At 52.2% G+C, this 14,094-nt stretch overlaps 1 protein-coding gene across 2 annotated transcripts in view; it reads left to right on the forward strand.

The window, feature by feature from the left end:
- The window catches only part of NOTCH1 (notch receptor 1), a 41,931-nt gene extending 28,173 nt beyond the window's left edge, over window positions 1-13,758 (forward strand). The window contains exons 17-34 of one of the 2 annotated variants that reach the window (XM_064393385.1): window positions 96-248; window positions 627-855; window positions 990-1,191; window positions 1,304-1,457; window positions 1,691-1,875; window positions 2,050-2,182; window positions 2,490-2,747; window positions 2,858-2,970; window positions 4,104-4,675; window positions 5,370-5,798; window positions 6,594-6,742; window positions 7,359-7,575; window positions 7,906-7,996; window positions 8,187-8,352; window positions 9,015-9,310; window positions 9,640-9,787; window positions 9,896-9,993; window positions 10,410-13,758. In XM_064393385.1, coding sequence (XP_064249455.1) covers window positions 96-248; window positions 627-855; window positions 990-1,191; window positions 1,304-1,457; window positions 1,691-1,875; window positions 2,050-2,182; window positions 2,490-2,747; window positions 2,858-2,970; window positions 4,104-4,675; window positions 5,370-5,798; window positions 6,594-6,742; window positions 7,359-7,575; window positions 7,906-7,996; window positions 8,187-8,352; window positions 9,015-9,310; window positions 9,640-9,787; window positions 9,896-9,993; window positions 10,410-11,900 — 5,084 coding nt within the window. In that variant the 3' untranslated portion in view covers window positions 11,901-13,758. The remainder of the gene's footprint in view (window positions 1-95; window positions 249-626; window positions 856-989; window positions 1,192-1,303; window positions 1,458-1,690; window positions 1,876-2,049; window positions 2,183-2,489; window positions 2,748-2,857; window positions 2,971-4,103; window positions 4,676-5,369; window positions 5,799-6,593; window positions 6,743-7,358; window positions 7,576-7,905; window positions 7,997-8,186; window positions 8,353-9,014; window positions 9,311-9,639; window positions 9,788-9,895; window positions 9,994-10,409) is intronic. The other variant, XM_064393386.1, reaches the window with a different exon arrangement.
- Window positions 13,759-14,094: the final 336 nt, after the last annotated feature.

Consider the following 14,094-nt stretch of genomic DNA (forward strand, 5'->3'; position numbering starts at 1 on the left):
CTGTGGTGTGAGTGGTGCCCAGGATGTCATTGTCACCCCTGGGGCTTTCACCACCACCCCTAGCCCACACAATCCCCGTCCTGCTCTGTCCCCAGGTCAGACCTGTGAGATTGACATCAATGAGTGTGTGAAGAGCCCCTGCAGGAACGGGGCCACGTGCCAGAACACCAATGGGAGCTACCGCTGCGCCTGCCGGACCGGCTTCTCTGGCCGCAACTGCGACACCGACATCGACGACTGCAAGCCCAGTAAGAGCAGGGGCTGCCCCTGCCTGCACCCAGCCCAGCCCTGCGCCTCATCACCCTTCCTGGGGCTGGGATTCTCCTCCCCATGCATGGACCAGCCCTGGCTGCCACTGTGGCCTGGCTGTGCTTGGCTTTTGGGTCACCTCATGCATGTCCGTGTTGAGCTGTGTCAGTGCAAGGCAGGAGGAAGGAGGCTGGGGGACAATGTGTGCCATGGGATCTCCTTGTGCCCAGTTCCCTGGAGGGGTTGGTGTGGCTTCTGCCCAGTCCATGGGCTCATTCCTCCACATGGCCAGGGAATGTGTATGGGGACAGTGCTGTGGGGCTGCAGCACCACAGCTGGACCCATCACATCTTCACGTGCATGTCCCTCCTCTCCAGATCCATGCCACAACGGTGGCTCCTGCTCCGATGGCATTGGCACGTTCTTCTGCGAGTGCCTGGCTGGTTTCCGTGGGCCCAAGTGTGAGGAGGACATCAATGAGTGCGCCAGCAACCCCTGCAAGAACGGGGCCAACTGCACCGACTGCGTCAACAGCTACACCTGCACCTGCCCCTCCGGCTTCAGCGGCATCCACTGCGAGAACAACACCCCTGACTGCACAGAGAGGTACAGTCCTGCCAGCTGGGACGAGGGGCTGGGGTCCCTGTGCTGCCCCATCGCCCTGGGTTGGTGTGTGGGAGCTCTGGTGTGGGGCACAACCAGCGGTGTGACTCACCGGGGCGCCGTGTCTGTGTCCCCAGCTCCTGCTTCAACGGTGGCACGTGTGTGGATGGCATCAACACCTTCACCTGCATCTGCCTGCCCGGCTTCACGGGCAGCTACTGCGAGCACAACATCAACGAGTGTGACTCCAAGCCGTGCCTGAACGGGGGCACGTGTCAGGACAGCTACGGGACCTACAAGTGCACCTGTCCCCAGGGGTACACCGGGCTCAACTGCCAGGTACAGCAGCCTTGGGTGGATGCTGCTGTGGGGATCTGGGGGTCACTGCAGTCCCCACTCCTGCAGGAGCCTTGCTGGGTTCTCACCCTCATCTCTTGCTCTGCTGCCCCAGAACTTGGTGCGTTGGTGTGACTCCTCACCCTGCAAAAATGGAGGCAAGTGCTGGCAGACCAGCAACCTGTACCACTGCGAGTGCAACAGCGGCTGGACAGGGCTCTACTGCGATGTCCCCAGCGTGTCCTGCGAGGTGGCTGCTAAGCAGCAAGGTAAGGCCATGTGTACAGGGCCAGGCTGGGGTCCCCAGGTGTCCCCTGTGCTGGGCACTGAGCAGGGATGTGCCTGGTTCTCTCGATGGGAATCTTTGGCGATCTCAGGGATTGCTCTAGCAATGCACGCCCAAGGCTGTGATTCCCTGTGGGATGTGTGGTGGCCAGGACGTGGCCTTGTGGTGTGTGGGTGTCACCAAGGTCCCTGCATCTCACTCTGCTCTCCCTGACAGGTATCGATGTAGCACATCTCTGCAGGAACTCGGGGCTCTGTGTTGACACTGGCAACACTCATTTCTGCCGCTGCCAGGCCGGCTACACCGGCAGCTACTGCGAGGAGCAGGTGGATGAATGCTCCCCCAACCCCTGCCAGAACGGAGCCACCTGCACAGACTACCTGGGAGGCTACTCCTGCAAGGTGGGTAGGAATTCCCAGGGGAAAAGCCTCAGTTACTGCCTTTCTCCTGCCCAAGATGCTGCCCTTGCATGATGCCCCTTTACCAAGTTGGAGATTCGGGTGCTGGCTGTGCTCCTAGAGCCATGTGGGAATGGAAGGAACCTCTCTGATAGTTCCCCTCTTTCCTCCTTGCAGTGTGTGGCTGGTTATCGTGGAGTTAACTGCTCAGAGGAGATCAATGAATGCTTGTCCCACCCATGCCAGAATGGAGGAACTTGCATCGATCTCATCAATACCTACAAATGCTCCTGCCCCAGAGGAACTCAAGGTAAATTAATTCCCCAGGCTGGGGCATTAGTGGGTTGAGTGCAGATATCCTTGGATTCTGCTCATTAGCTGCTCGGGCTGGCGGCTGCAAACGCAGCGGGCGAGGTTTGTGTTTGCTCGTGGGCTTAGCCATCAAGGCCAGGCGGCCTTGGCCACGTGGTGCCACGTCCCTCCTGCCCGAGAGGTGGCTCAGGCTGCCACTGACGTGGTCAGGCTCAGCCCCTGGGCAGGGAAGGCTCACACAGGGGAGCAGCAGGCCCCCCGATACTGTTTGATGAGCTGTGTGGGTTGTTCCCCCCTCTCTCTAGGGGTGCACTGTGAGATCAATGTGGATGACTGCAGCCCTTTCTTTGATCCTGTCACCCTGGGGCCCAAGTGCTTTAACAATGGCAAGTGCAAGGATCGGGTAGGTGGCTACAGCTGCATCTGCCCCCCTGGCTTTGTAGGGGAGCGCTGCGAGGGAGATGTCAACGAGTGCCTGTCCAACCCCTGCGACGCCCGCGGCACCCAGAACTGCGTGCAGCGGGTCAACGACTACAAATGCGAGTGCAGGCCTGGCTATGCAGGTGAGCACTGCATCCCCTCTGCTCCCAGGGCCCAGCCTGCAGCCCCCCAGCCCCCCTAGAGCAGCCCTGCACGCCTTTGTCTGCTCCTCACACGCTCCTCTCCCTCGCAGGCCGTCGCTGTGACACCGTGGTGGACGGCTGCAAAGGCAAACCCTGCAGGAATGGGGGAACCTGTGCTGTTGCCAGCAACACTGGCCGTGGCTTCATCTGCAAGTGCCCCCCGGTAGGTGCCTGCTCCTCTCCAGGAGGAGGGAATGAGCGTGAGCATGAGGGGTGGTCAAGAGGCCAGTTTGGTCCCTGAGGCTTCCCCAGCTGGGAAAGGCATGAATGGAGGATGCTTTGCTGTGGGTGCATCCATAAAGGTGCAAGCATCCTCCAGGCAACAACAGATAGAACAAGAGGATACAGTCTCAAGCTGCGCCAAGGGAGATACAGGCTAGACTTAAGGAGGAAGTTTTTCACAGAAAGAGTGGTCAAATACTGGAATCATCTGCCCAGGGAGGTGGTGGAGTCACCATCCCTGGATGTGTTTAAAAAAAGACTGGATGTGGCACTTGGTGCCATGATCTAGTTGAGGTGCTAGAACATGGGTCGGACTCGATGATCTTAAAGGTCTCTTCCAGCCTAGAAATTCTGTGATTCTGTGATGCTGGAATAGAGTTAAGGAGAAGATGGCTCAGGCCTGAAGGTAGAACAGGCTCAATGTTATTTACACCACACAAAGTGAGACAGGCAGCTATGGAGGAGCTCCCTTCATTTTGAGGGGATGCTCTAATGGGTTTTACATTTACATGGGCAAGATTATTCTTGCCCATCACCAGTTTTAGTTTCCCAGAACACATGTGTGTCAGTGTTGCTCATAGCACAGCATCAGTGGTTTCCCAGAACACACGTGTGCCAATGCTGCTCACAGCACAGCATCAGTGGGTTCCCAGAACACACGTGTGCCAATGCTGCTCCTAGCACAGCATCAGTGGGTTCCCAGAACACACGTGTGAAAATGCTGCTCCTAGCACAGCATCAGTGGGTTCCCAAAACACACGTGTGTCAGTGCTGCTCGTAGCACAGCATCAGTGGGTTCCCAGAACACACGTGTGCCAATGCTGCTCCTAGCACAGCATCAGTGGGTTCCCAGAACACACGTGTGAAAATGCTGCTCCTAGCACAGCATCAGTGGGTTCCCAAAACACACGTGTGCCAATGCTGCTCACAGCACAGCATCAGTGGGTTCCCAGAACACACATGTGTGAATGCTGCTCACAGCACAGCATCAGTGGGTTCCCAGAACACACGTGTGCCAATGCTGCTCCTAGCACAGCATCAGTTCTGACTCCCTCCTTGCTGTGCCTTCCCCAGGGATTCGTGGGCGCCACCTGCGAGAACGACTCCCGCACGTGTGGGAACCTGCACTGCCTGAACGGTGGCACCTGCATCTCCATCCACAAGAGCTCCAAGTGCATGTGCACGCCGGCCTTCACGGGCCCCGAGTGCCAGTACCCGGCCAGCAGCCCCTGCACCTCCAACCCCTGCTACAACGGGGGCACCTGCGAGTTCTTCAGCGACGCCTCCCCCTACTACCGCTGCAACTGCCCCGCCAACTTCAACGGCCTCAACTGCCACATCCTGGACTTCGACTTCCAGGGTGGCATCGGGCAGGACATCATCCCCCCCAAGATCGAGGAGAAGTGCGAGATCGCCGTGTGCGCGGGGTACGCCGGCAACAAGATCTGTGATGGGAAATGCAACAACCACGCCTGCGGCTGGGACGGGGGCGACTGCTCCCTCAACTTCAACGACCCCTGGAAGAACTGCTCCCAGTCCCTGCAGTGCTGGAAGTACTTCAACGATGGCAAGTGTGACTCTCAGTGCAATAATGCTGGCTGCCTCTACGACGGGTTTGACTGCCAGAAGTACGAGGGGCAGTGCAAGTAAGTGGCTTCTTTAAAACTTTGTTGTTTTGAAGCCTATCAGGGTCACCATCTCTGGTGAGCCTCTGGTTGTTCTGATTGTATCTGGTAAAACTCCCAGACTCAGGCCTGCTGTTCGTTCCCAACGTTCTGTTCTGCTGCCTGTGGGGCTGCAACTCAAGCAATCACATCTCCCTGTGGTCCTTCTGAGTTTACATCTACTTGGAAGCTCTCTGGGTTTGACTCATTGCAGATGGCTTCCCTGTCCTTGCTTGTATCACTGCACAAAGTGAATTCTCCAACTCACAGCAGTAACACAGTCAGTTTCAAGGCAGGGAGACCCCAGATGGAAAAGCAGCCAGGAAACATGATGATGTTAACATCCAAGCATTTCCCAAACATTGTCTTTGGCAACAGCAGGAACTTAGTCCCAGATTCCTGGACCAACTGTGGTCTTAGTAACTATTCTGTGTCCCCATGCCTTCTCTGAGTCACAGTAATTTGTCCCTTTTTCTTTTATAATTTAACAGCTGCTCTCTCTCACCTGCAGCAGTACTGCATGAAACATCTGCTTTCTATGCAAACTGGTTTAGTGTCTGTCAGGGCGAAGAATATTTATACAAAAGAGAGACCACCACTGCTTTTCTCAGCAGATAGGTGTTATTTGCACTGCTTGGTCTAATTCTTCCTTCTGCCTTGCTTCTTCTCCACCCAGCCCTCTGTATGACCAGTACTGCAAAGATCACTTCTCGGATGGTCACTGCGACCAGGGCTGCAACAATTTTGAGTGCGAGTGGGATGGTCTGGACTGTGCTAACAACATGCCAGAGAAGCTGGCAGATGGCACTCTGGTGGTGGTGGTCCTCATCACCCCCGAGAACCTGAAGAACAACTCCTTCAACTTCCTGCGGGAGCTGAGCCGTGTGCTGCACACCAACGTGGTCTTCAAGAAGAACCCCAAGGGGGAGTACATGATCTTCCCATACTATGGCAACGAGGAGGAGCTGAAGAAACATTACATCAAGAGGTCCACAGAGGACTGGTCAGATATGTCCAGTGCTGTCATCAACAAGGTGAAGAGCAGCCTCTACTCCAGGGCTGGCAGGAGGCAGAAGAGGGAGCTCGATCAGATGGACATCAGAGGGTAAGAGGGTTCCATTTTCTCTGGGCAGCACCCAGAGCGTGTTCTCTGTGTTGACAATAGTAACACGCTAGGAAGGGAAGGATGTAGGCCAGATAATTGTATTTAGATGTTGCTTTCTGTGTGAACAGAAACCGGATTTTGCTCTCATGTGGGAAAATGGAGTGATCATTCAGGAGTCCCTGATACAATGCTGCCCGACTCTCACGATTGAAGGAGTCCTGTGCATTGTTGGGAGCCAGGGCTGGGCTGGGTGGGACCTGGAAGCAGAGGTTGGCCTGACCGACTGTCTGACTTCAGGAAGTCATTAAGTTAAGCCTCATTTTCTCCCTGGGAAATGCTTTCTAGAGCTTTGTTGTAAAACTCAATTACTGCAATCTGTGTTTGGAGATCTTTGGTGTAAACATACACATCTAACCTGCTCCCTCTCCATGGACTCAATCAAAAACCCTTGAAAGCAAAGGAGTTAGAGCAGTGAAACTGATATGAGAACATCTGAAGGCTCCCAAACAGCGTTGTTTAAGATACTGTAGTGTCTGGGTAATTATAAAACATTGTGAAGCAGAGACTCCCTTCCATTCCTGTAGATAAAGAGCTGGATTTTACAGCATTCACTGAGGCAAATCCAACAGACCATGAGTGTGAGCTGCAGAGTTTGGGCCACAGGGGAGCAAGGAGATGGGTTCCCACCTTCTAATTCCCACTGATGGGGGTTAAAGAGGGAAGGGAGGCAGGGTTTGCCCGTGTCCTCGGTGTGGTCATCGCTCCCTGTTCCTTATTGACTCTTCTCTCTCACAGATCCATTGTCTACTTGGAAATTGATAACCGCCAGTGCATCCAGTCATCTTCCCAGTGCTTCCAGAGTGCCACTGATGTGGCAGCATTCCTGGGAGCCTTGGCCTCCCTTGGCAACCTGAACATACCCTACAAAATAGAAGCTGTCAAAAGTAAGTACAGCTGGGCACTTGAGGAGGAGAGACAGCCAAAACTTTCCAGCCTTCCCCGAGTTTGGTTATCTGTCAATTGGCTGCACTTGAGCACAGTCTGGTTTTAATAACTTCACTTTTTTTTTTCCTTTAAGTCTTTTCTTTAAAAAAATTGCAAGCCCACTTTATTATTTTTGCTTATTCCGGGTTTTATTTCAAAATCATTATCACTCTAAAAGTTATTAAAAAAAGAAAAGAAAAAGAAAACCCAAGCAGCTCCAATCAATCAGTGACATGCAAGGAGTTGAAGTTTGTATCTTGAAAATCCCCCCTAAATCCTTTTGTCTTAACAGCTCAATGCAAGCGCAATGATTTGAAGTTTGCTAATCCTTTTCCTTAAAGGAGAAAAAAGTGAAGCTGTCTCCTGGTGCAGGCTGCCTTGTGCAGCCGAGAATTTGCCGATAGTTTGCAATTCTGATTAATAGCGTATAAAATGACCTTATTTTGGAGAGGGGGGGGCTGATTTAGATCAGACTTAGGTACCTCTATTAACAAATTTTCCTTCATTTCCACTCCGTCCCTGGTTTGCTATGCAGCTTAATGCCTCAGCATCTCTTTGTGCCCCACTTTTTTGTAGGTGAAACAGCCGAGCCCACGAAGAACTCCCAGCTGTATCCTATGTACGTGGTGGTGGCAGCGCTGGTCCTGCTCGCCTTCATCGGGCTGGGAGTGCTGGTGAACCGCAAGCGCCGCAGGGAGCATGGCCAGCTTTGGTTCCCAGAAGGCTTCAAAGTGACAGAGTCCAGCAAGAAGAAGCGGCGGGAGCCCCTCGGGGAGGATTCTGTTGGGCTGAAGTGAGTAATTTGCTTGCTAACCCGGTGGACGTGGCGCAGCAGGGCTGCTCTGGGAGAGCCTGCTGGAGTTTTGTTCTCTAGTGCATCGTGGTGGTGTGGCAGGGAGGAGAAGAATCAGGGGTCTTAAAGTTCTGCATGGGGGAAAAAAGCAGTGTTCTGTCTGGTTCATGCTATGTAATCATTTTTCACTTAGTCAAAAATGAAATGCAGCCTGAGGGGAGCCTCCTGGATGTTGGTTGATTCCTCTTTCAGTTTGTGCCTGTACGTGGACAAACATCACAAACAGTTCCTGCAGAGGAGATAACTTTTTCTGTGGTTTTATTTTTAAAGACCCCTCAAAAATGCTTCGGACGGCACGCTGATGGATGACAACCAGAATGAGTGGGGTGATGAGGAGACCTTGGACACCAAGAAGTTCAGGGTAAGCCCTCTGCCACATTCCCTGCCCCTCCTGGGTTTGTCACAGAAGGAGCAGAGGGACCCTCAGGGCCCCTCACTGCCTTTGCAAACCTGCCTGTGACAAACACACACCTTGGAGCCTCGCAGAGCTTCCCAGGCTGGAGTCAGCCCAGGGTGCTTTCCTGGGAGCTCATCCCTGCTGTTTCCCTCAGTACGAGGAGCAGGCGATGCTGCCGGACACGGATGACCAGACGGATCACAGGCAGTGGACACAGCAGCACCTGGACGCCGCTGACCTGCGCATTTCCTCCATGGCCCCGACGCCTCCTCAGGGGGAAATCGATGCTGACTGCATGGATGTCAACGTCAGAGGGCCGGGTAAGGACCCCTTGCACTTCTGCACTGGCTGGCAGCTCATGTGGAGCCCTCCCTGAGCCCCACAGCCCTCCCTGTCCCTTGCTGGTGCAGTCACTGCTACGAGCTCTGCACCACAGCGTTGCTGTTGTGTGTGATTTAGAGAGAGACCTTGTCACATTTTGCTTTCCATGAGAGCTCTTTTGTTCAGTGACTGAGGTGGAAATTACAGAAGTACCTATTAAATCACCCAGGTTATCTCTCTGCTGCTCCTGTATTCTTCTCCTCCCACCCAACTGTACATTTCATAGTCTTCCTTTAAGGTTTTTTACAATGGTTAGTAGCTTTTTAAATTCTTACAAACACTTGGTCTTCCCCATGTCTGTGAAATTGTCTCTGAAATAATGAAGGTATTTACCATACTCTATTTGCTTTGAGCAGCCTTCCTTACAAACTGCACTTTACATGGAGCAGATGAAATAGGAAAAGCAGTGAGATACCACTAAGGAATTTCAGATCCATATCAGAGGAAGGATATTCGTGTTTGATGTTCAGAACTAGTCAGGAACTCAGTCTTGGTGCACCCAGGAGAATAAGTATCTATCGCAGGCAGAGCATCTGGCAGAGCCTCCTGCATTACAGAGGGTAAAAAGCCCTTTTTATCCCGTGCTCCCCTGTGCTTTCAGACGGCTTCACCCCCCTCATGATCGCCTCGTGCAGCGGCGGAGGGCTGGAGACCGGCAACAGCGAGGAGGAGGACGACGCTCCCGCCGTCATCTCCGACTTCATCTACCAGGGAGCCAGCCTGCACAACCAGACTGACCGCACGGGCGAGACCGCCCTGCACCTGGCCGCCAGGTACTCGCGCTCGGACGCTGCCAAGCGCCTGCTGGAGGCCAGCGCTGATGCCAACATCCAGGACAACATGGGCCGCACGCCGCTCCACGCCGCCGTCTCCGCCGACGCGCAGGGAGTCTTCCAGGTGAGCCACGATTTGGCCGCCAGTTTTGGGGTTTTCAGGGGGAAATCATGGAGGGTTGTATCACTGGGTCTCCTGCTCAGCTGGGCAAGGTGTGGGGTGACAGTTGTAAGCAAGGTGTGGGGTGACAGTTGTAAAAAATGAAGCCCCTGTAGTCTTGGGGAACAGCAAAACAGCAACCCCACGGCAGCAGGTCTGGATTGGGAGCAGAACTGGAGAGATGAACCTTTGGAAAGGGTGTTGCAGGTGCTGAGACCTGGATACCTGGAGTGCCTTGCTGTCTGCCCCTCCTAACGTTTGTGCTCCCTCTGCTTTGGCCCTGCTTGTGGCAGATCCTGATTAGGAACAGGGCGACAGACCTGGATGCCCGAATGCATGACGGGACCACTCCCCTGATCCTGGCTGCTCGTTTGGCTGTGGAGGGGATGCTGGATGACCTCATCAACTGCCATGCTGACGTCAACGCCGTGGATGATTTAGGTACTGAGGCACAAAAACACCAGTTCACCCAGACATGGGACAAAAGGGCTGCTTGCTGTTGATCTCAGGACTCTAATGTGTGTTGTATTTCGTGGTTTTCCTCTCCAGGCAAGTCAGCCCTGCACTGGGCAGCTGCTGTGAATAATGTGGAAGCTGCAATGGTCCTCCTGAAAAATGGTGCCAATAAGGACATGCAGAATAATAAGGTAGGCTCCCCTAGACTGATATATGTGAGTGAAAAACCATTTGGGGAGTCTGTTAAAGAGTAATTTCTGGCTAAAATACAAACGTCTGGCACTGAAACTCTGATTTTATTGTTCTGCTGTGAATGAAGTTGGATTTAGCTCAAAGGAGCACTGTGGGATTTGCTTGTAGGGGTGATGTTGAGGTGCCTGGTGAGCAGTGTCTTTGGGGCCACCTCCAGCATGTTCTGGGTCACTCACGGGGTTCCTGGTTTGATATCAGTACAAGAACATGGCTCAGCAGGGTAGGAAAAAGAAGGAGCAAAGCCTCACCAGAGGAGAGATGGTGGCCACCCAACGACATGGGTGTGGAGCTCAGGGCAGCGCTAGCCAGGAGAATCCATGAGCTTAACCCTAACCAAACCTTGCTGGCTTTCCAGGAGGAGACCCCGCTGTTCCTGGCAGCCAGAGAAGGGAGCTACGAAACCGCCAAGGTCCTGCTGGACCATTTTGCCAACCGGGACATCACGGACCACATGGACCGGCTGCCGCGGGACATCGCGCAGGAGCGCATGCACCACGACATCGTGCGCCTGCTGGACGAGTACAACCTGGTGCGGAGCCCCACGCTGCACAACGGGCCCCTGGGGGCCCCCACCCTGTCCCCCCCGCTCTGCTCCCCCAACAGCTACATCGGCAACCTCAAACCCGCCGTGCAGGGCAAGAAGGCCAGGAAGCCGAGCACCAAGGGGCTGAGCTGCAACGGCAAGGACGCCAAAGACCTCAAAGCGCGGAGGAAAAAGTCGCAGGATGGAAAGGGGTGTCTGCTGGACAACTCCGGGGTGCTGTCGCCAGTGGACTCCCTGGAGTCGCCGCACGGGTACCTCTCGGACGTGGCCTCTCCCCCTCTGATGACCTCTCCGTTCCAGCAGTCCCCTTCCATGCCTCTGAACCACCTGCCAGGCATGCCCGACGCCCACCTGAGCATCAACCACCTCAACATGGCGGGCAAGCAGGATATGGCCATGGGCAACTCCAGCAGGATGGGCTTCGACTCGGTGCCGCCGCGCCTGTCCCACCTGCCGGTGTCCAGCCCCAGCACGGGGATGAGCAGTGCCCCCATGAGCTTCTCGGTGGGCAGCGGGGCCAGCCTGAACGGGCAGTGTGACTGGCTCAGCCGGCTGCAGAACGGCATGGTGCAGAGCCAGTACAACCCCCTGAGAGGCAACCTGCAGCCCGGGGCGCACCAGCAGCCCCAGAACCTGCAGCACGGCATGATGACCTCGCTGCACAACGGGCTGCCCACCACCAGCTTGTCGCAGATGATGAGCTACCAGGCCATGCCCAGCACCCGCCTGGCGTCCCAGCCCCACCTGATGCAGAGCCAGCAGCTCCAGCAGATGCAGCAGCAGCAGCAGCAGCAGCAGCAGCTGCAGCAGCCCAATCTGCAGCCGCCGCAGCAGCAGCAGCAGGCGCAGCAGGCGCAGCAGCCGCCGCAGCAGCCGCAGCAGCACCACAACCCCAGCGGCTCCAGCGGGAGCGGCCACCTGGGCCAGAATTTCCTCGGTACGGAGCTGAGCCAGCCCGAGCTGCAGCCGGTGAGCGGCGGCGCCATGGCCGTGCACACCATCCTGCCGCAGGATTCCCAGATGCTGCCCACCTCCCTGCCCTCCTCCCTCGCCCAGCCCATGACCACCACGCAGTTCCTGACCCCCCCTTCCCAGCACAGTTATTCCTCCCCCTTGGACAACACCCCCAGCCACCAGCTCCAGGTGCCCGACCACCCTTTCCTGACGCCGTCGCCGGAGTCGCCGGACCAGTGGTCCAGCTCCTCTCCTCACTCCAACGTGTCCGACTGGTCCGAGGGCATCTCCAGCCCTCCCACGAGTATGCAGTCACAGATGGGACACATCCCCGAGGCCTTCAAGTAAAAAAAAATAAATTTAAAATGGTGGTTTAGAGACGCTCGCCGCGAGCCAGAAGCTGGAGGGAGATCTTTTTCTTTTTTAAAAGGACGTCGGATGCTTTTATTAAAGGATCCTTTTTAAATATGTTTTTATAAAAAAGGAAAAAAAAAAGAAAAGAAAAAGACAAATTAATTCCTTTTTTTTTTTTAGTATTTATTTATGTACTTTTTATTTTACATGAGAACACTGCCTTTTTATTTATATGTTCTATTGTTAAGAACTCAGTGTGGGACACCAGTTGTGTTTCGAGAAATCAACAAATTAGGTTTTTATAGGACATTCTCTTTTGTTTGGGGGGGTTCATTGTGTTTGATTTGAGAAGAAATGTTTATGTAAAGCTATAAGCAACGATTTGTGATTCTGAAATGCCATTAATTTATTTTTTTCTCTTTCAACTCAGAAAGAGAGAGGTGAGAAAGAGGAGGGGAAGGAAAAATTGACTAAATACCACTCCTTGAGGGGAAAAAAATTAAGTATGGACAAATTTTTAAAATGTACTTTAAAATGTTTCCTTTGCAATTATATGAGAGGACATTTTATGGTACCAGTCATGAATCTTTGTTTAAATTTCAGTATTATATAGTTGTACATTTGCCTTGATAATAGAATTTTTTTGTTCTCTCTTGTTTTTATATATATAAAAATATATATATTTAAATGATTTTTATGATCTAAAAAAAAAAAAATAAAATCAGGATTATAGACCTGTAAGAACAGTTTCTAAGCTAAAAAAATAAAACCCTACAAAACATGAATACTGTCCCCCATCAAAAAGAAATGTATTTACCAAACTTCCAAGAGAGCAAGCCCATAACTACGGAGTATATACACAAAAGAGACTTAATTTTACTTCGAATATCTTTACTGATTTTTTGTTTTGTTTTCGTGTTTGAGTAACTGTTTTAAGAAATAAATGCCAATATAAACTTTGTAAACCACATCCTTATTTTAAGGATGGCCTGCCTATTTTTTAGAAGAAGGCGTGTCTGGCAGTGCAGACACCCTGAGTGAGATTACAAAGCATTATCACACTGCCACCCCCACGTGCTCCTCTGGCAGAGCCCTCACTGGGTGCCCAGTGGGAAGTGCTGCTGGTTTTGGTGGGAGGCTGGACTGGCCAAACTGGAGGGCGAGGGGCCAGCACAGCTGTGCTGTGAAACGTTGACATTTTGCTCTGTGTTAGCCTGGAGTGATGCATCTTTTTTTATATTGATGTGCACTCTTTCTGTGTATCATGTAAAATATAGTATAAGCCTGTGGCAGATTTAATGTTTGTAAATATGGGGGTTTTTTTGGTTTGGTTTTTTTATTTTTTTTTTCAAGAAAAGGTGGATTTTGTTTCAAAAATCTAAATGAGCAAGTCTTAAATATATCATAAATATATCACCTTATAGAGGTGTTGGAATATCACTCACTCGGGTGCAAAAGCAAGCAGACACCCTAAGACTAGATAATGTGTATGGGACAGGCAGATAGACAGCAGTTAATCAAGAAAACCTAAGAAAAGGGTTCCTTTTCCTCATTCTTTTCTATTAGAACACCAAATAAAATGGATATTTCTCAAGGCACAGTGCCTTGCTGAGCACTCATCTTAGTTAACATTTCAGACCATTGTTATTGTGACACGCCTAATATGAGTGATAAAAACATCACGTGGTGTTGAATCTTCCTATGTTTTATAAACTAGAGTGTAGTTTAAGAAAAGATATCTTCTGTAATAAAGTTATCTACATGCAAAGTTGTAGTTTGCAAAAATGATGTATTTTTTTTGTTAACTGATTTGCAATAAATGATGCTTCTGGGCATCTAGATTTTACTAAAACTGGAACTTGGTGTTTTTGTTACGGGTCAGTTGAATTCTGGATTTGACACCAGCTGCTCCTTGCACAGAGGGCTGGAACTTCCTCAACATCTTGTTCTATGTGTGAAAACTCAGAGAAGAGCTTTGGACAATGAAATCTTCTCTTTTCTGCTAAATTCTCACTGACTTAAGACACCTGAGCAAGGCAGGAGGGGCTGTGCCCAGGTAGCTCTTAACCTGCTGTGGGTGCTCTGATATCCTTTAGGTCAAGATCTAAAAGGGGAAACATGGAAAAATGGCTTTAAATAATAAATGCATCTTCAAACAAGCCAGGAACAGCAGCACCAGAGGGACAGT

Source organism: Passer domesticus, chromosome 18 (assembly GCF_036417665.1).
Source record: "Passer domesticus isolate bPasDom1 chromosome 18, bPasDom1.hap1, whole genome shotgun sequence".
Lineage (NCBI taxonomy): Eukaryota > Metazoa > Chordata > Aves > Passeriformes > Passeridae > Passer > Passer domesticus.